The sequence below is a fragment of the Polypterus senegalus genome, chromosome 10 (assembly GCF_016835505.1).
Source record: "Polypterus senegalus isolate Bchr_013 chromosome 10, ASM1683550v1, whole genome shotgun sequence".
Taxonomy (NCBI): domain Eukaryota; kingdom Metazoa; phylum Chordata; class Cladistia; order Polypteriformes; family Polypteridae; genus Polypterus; species Polypterus senegalus.
Window position 1 is genome coordinate 18,446,441 of NC_053163.1, and position 4,434 is coordinate 18,450,874.

The following is a 4,434-nucleotide window of genomic DNA, read 5'->3' on the forward strand; positions in this document are numbered from 1 at the left end:
GCCCAACCTAACTGGAAAGGGGACTCTTTTTGAACTACCTTTCCAAAAGTTTCTTCCATTTTTTCCCCTACTAGGGTTTTTTTGGGAGTCAAGGCTGGGGTGCTGTCAAGAGGCAGGGCCTGTTAAAGTACATTGCAGCACTTCTTGTGTGATTTTGGGATCTACAAAAATAAATTGTATTGTATATATATCTAACGTCTGCCTGTCTGTCCATTTTCACAAGAGAACTACTTAACAGATTGAGGTCAGGTTTTTTTCTAGGATTTACTTCAACATTCCCGTTGATTTTGTGACTTCTCTCATCGTGCCAAGTATCATAGTTCGCTTGCAGGAGTGATATATTTGCGCTAATCTGAGACAAAGGCTGTGGGCCGAGAGGAGGGGGAGGCAGGACCTCAGGAGTAGGGAGCCAGGTGGGGTCCTCCTCATTCACACGCCAGCCTCTGATCGAGTCTCTCTAACTCTCGCCATGTGTTGGAGTGCACCTCGCCTCCGCTTAGCAAGCAACACCCGTTTGTTCGACAGACATTATCATCTATAGAGATTGTTAAGGTGTAACGTACCCGTAATCTCTCTCTAAAAAACGTGTGTTTTAGATGGTACCTGCTCATTGGCCATGTATTTTTCTCCCCACGCGGGGGATGCTCTCCTGTCAAAGCTGAACATGATCAGATACAGTGCCAACGTCTATTGATTTTTAAAGTTTGTCCTGTTTCGCTACTACGTGGGTGCAGCCGTTGGGCACAGCTAGTGTGTTATATGTTGGATTTGTGGGATTTTATCACATCATGCAAACCCACAACCCCCTACTATTTCAGAAGCCCAACTTAATATTCTGGTTTGGAGCCAGAGTTGTCCCTCAGGAATAAACTGTTAAATAAAGAGTGTTCAGATATTTACAGGATCACTAGCATGTGCCACAATCAATCGTAAGAACAAACAACGCAACATGAGAAACTGTGTGCATGTCTGTGTCTGCATGTATACATCCAGTAAATGTGTGAAATTCACAGAGGATACTAAAACTGGAGGAATGGGAAACACTGAGGAGGTAGAAAATAATTCAGAAAGATCTCAACACACATCAGAACTTGATGAACACTTGCAAAACGCAGCTTAAAAGTGCAGATATTTGTGCAAAAAAAAAAAAGACTGCTATATTTGTGCAAAAAAACAAAACAAAAAAAAAACACAAAACAAATTATACATATATATAATATATATATATCTATTTTACACAATGGGAGACACGGTCCTAAATAATGGACCTCTCAAAAGGATTTTGGGGTTCATGTTGACACAATATTTACATCATGCATTGGGTGGGGGTGGATTTGTTTCAAACCTAGTGTTGTTAAACTTGATGTGCTTGTATGGAAAGTTATTTGATTTTAATAAAATTAATAAAATATTAAAAAAAATTGACATCATGCAAGCAATGTTGTGACACAATTAAAAAATAAAATATGTTAGGTTATTTTATAAGAACTGTTGAATCTAAATCAAGGGACATCATGCTTATGATTATACAATCTGCTAATGAGACCACATCTGGAGTACTGGGTGTAGTTCTGGTCATCATAATGCAACAAAGACCAAGCAGCATTTGAAGCTGTGCAACTAAGTGCATCCCACGATATAAGAACACGTCATACTGTGACAGACTCGAGAATTAAACCTGTTTAGTCCTGAGCAGAGGAGACTGCATGGGGGCCTCATCCAGGTCAACTCTCAAAGACATTGAATAAGTCAATCCAGCAGAATTCTTTCATCTTAAGGAGGAATCACATACTCAAGAACATCAGTGCAAATGAAGGGGAATTGCATTTAGGACCGAGGCCAGGCAGCACTTCTTTACTCAAAAGAAATGTGGGAATCAGAAACAAACTTCCAACCCATGTGCTTGAAGCAGAAACCCTGGCAAACTTTAAGTACCTGAATGAGACATTGAAACAGCTTAACTATTATCTTAGCATCCAAGCAGGGTGGAACGAATGGTCCATTTTTGTTTGTCAAATTTCTTGTGTTGTATATTGTGAAAAAGTAAGTACACCCCATGGAAATCTATAGGTGCTGTTGGCATGAAGATCTAATGTTTGCCTGTTCAAAATATTTTGAAAAAGTGAACAATTTCCATGGGGGGTACTTACTGATGGTAATATTACTTTGTTACCTATTTTGAATTTGTCTGAACTATTGATATTTGAATTTTGAACGTGATCAATGAGACCTTGCATATGCTCCGTTCTAAGTTTTGCTTGATTAGATTTAATAATGATGAGATGATCAGCTTCGACTTTCAGATACCCATTAATAATGTAACTAAGCGGTTAGATGACCGTGTTCTTGTTTGAAAATGATTAAGTACGACGTGAACTACTTCCAAAGGATGTCAGTAGGACGTGAAAGTGTTTCTTTGACATATATATTTTATTCGTAGGTCTGAATCACAATCTGATTATTTGGATGGTTAACTACCAGGTAACGCTTGTGGTTAGTCGGCCAGTCAGGACACATCCGCCACGTCCTCTCAGTTGCCAGAAGCAAATCATAGATATGTGATACAGTATGGTATTATTTGCAAATACTGTACTTTATATATATATATATATATATATATGAGAATGAGAGAGAGAGAGAGAGAGATGGATAAAATACACACATAACACAAATAAATAATTGTGAATATACTTAAATGTGCATACACACACAGACACTAACATACATTCATAGAAACACGCGCACACGTACATAACGCTGTTGCTGTGTATACCCGGTGTGTTTGTTTTTTGTTAGTGTTGTTTTATTTTTGATTCCTCTGTGGAGACATTCAATTAAGAACGATATTTCACCACCCCACTGGACTCGATCGCCTCCTTTTCTCTCACGTTCCACTAGGTTCCTTTCTCTCGTGCATTTCTCTCACTCACCAAACACTGCCGTGCCACCGTCGCGGGCGCCGGTAATCGGCGCGTGGCTCCAGCTTTTCGTTCCACGTGGCGATCCCCGGTTCTCTCTGGGCGCTTCTCTTGGTTCTGTAAGCCCCTTCACTCTTCCCGAGGCTGGAGGATCGGTGGTGGTGGTGGTGGACGGAGCATAACACCGGCCTTGTCCGGTTTCATTGCTGGCGGTCGGTGGGACGAGCCGGACGGCGCCTGCTCCTGGTGTCCGAGCCGACCTCGAGACCGGCCGCGCGGCGATCGCCTTCCCTTTCTCCGGCGCACTGAAGAGCTGCGTCCTGCCGCTCATCGGGTGGGTTCCGGGTGAGCACCTTGGGAGGTTCCAGTCAGCGAAGCGCAGATATTTCCGCATGGACCTCACTTCACTTCGGGAGATGTGCAGCTGCAGCGTCAAGCTTTCGATTTCCTTCTCCTTCTCCGAAAGTTCCTGTAGAAACTCTGCAATCCTACTGTCTACCGAAGTGGTGAACTCGGAGAGCGCGGAGTCAAGCGCGGTTTTTAAAGAGGCCAGCTGCTCCTGAAAGACGCCACCAGAGAATCTGCACTCCATCTCGAGATTTTCGAATCCCAAAACTTTTTTTGGTTTTCAATTTGAAAAGGCGACTACAATGAGCCTCGGGTAAAGCAGGCAAAACAACTTGTGCAGTTCACACTTTCTTCAATATTCAATAACGATGCAAAAAAGACCTCGCCATAACAATGTATCCCGAGGATGAGAACGAAAATATATCGTTTAAATAATAAAAAAACATATAATTCCTCCCTCTTAATAGCTGATGTCCTTTGTTCACAGCCAATACCCTTTTTTCCTGGCGACGGCAGATGACGTCACATCATTCCGGATATTACGAACCAATTGCGTGTCCCTTCAATTGGTTAATACGGAACAGTCACAGATCCAAATGGATTATTATAACGACTTTAATTTGATTGGTTTCACCGTTATGGTTTTGGCTAAAGTTTTACAGACGGATGCTCCTCCGACAAGAAGGATGAGGAGCAGGGGTGAGAAAATTGGAAAAGGAGAGGACAGAAGATTTTGCTATGGCATTTGATTTAGTAATACTGTAGTTAACACATTTTTTGAAAGGCATGCAAATCAGCTTGTGGCTTACAGAAATGGATGAAGGGAAAGCCAAATGTTAAAGATCTTATTTGAAAGAGATAAAGACTTATTAGGTTATGTATGGGGAAAGCGCGACAGTGCAGTAAAAATGGTGGTAATGGACAGGGGGGTCAGGGTTTGCATGAGAATAAAACCAGGATAAAGTGCTGGAGATTACCAGAAGAAGGGCTTAGCAACAGGTCTCGGGAGAAAGATTTAAACGAAGTGCAGTCATCTGAGAGGGAGGATGAACGGTGGACAGAAAAGGAGAGTGGATGAAGAAATGTTAGGAAGGAGACCAGTGGGGATGGAGCAATTGGAAGAAAGTATCAATAGTATTGCGTGACTGAAGAATTAAAGGCAAAGGTT

General features: G+C 41.9%; 1 protein-coding gene across 2 annotated transcripts in view; it reads right to left on the reverse strand.

Annotated features, from left to right (window-relative positions):
• LOC120536848 (zinc finger protein 492-like) overlaps window positions 1-3,891 on the reverse strand; it is a 10,482-nt gene extending 6,591 nt beyond the window's left edge. The window contains exon 1 of one of the 2 annotated variants that reach the window (XM_039765366.1): window positions 2,931-3,891. In XM_039765366.1, the coding sequence (XP_039621300.1) occupies window positions 2,931-3,510 (580 nt within the window). In that variant the 5' untranslated portion in view covers window positions 3,511-3,891. The remainder of the gene's footprint in view (window positions 1-2,930) is intronic. The other variant, XM_039765365.1, reaches the window with a different exon arrangement.
• Window positions 3,892-4,434: the final 543 nt, after the last annotated feature.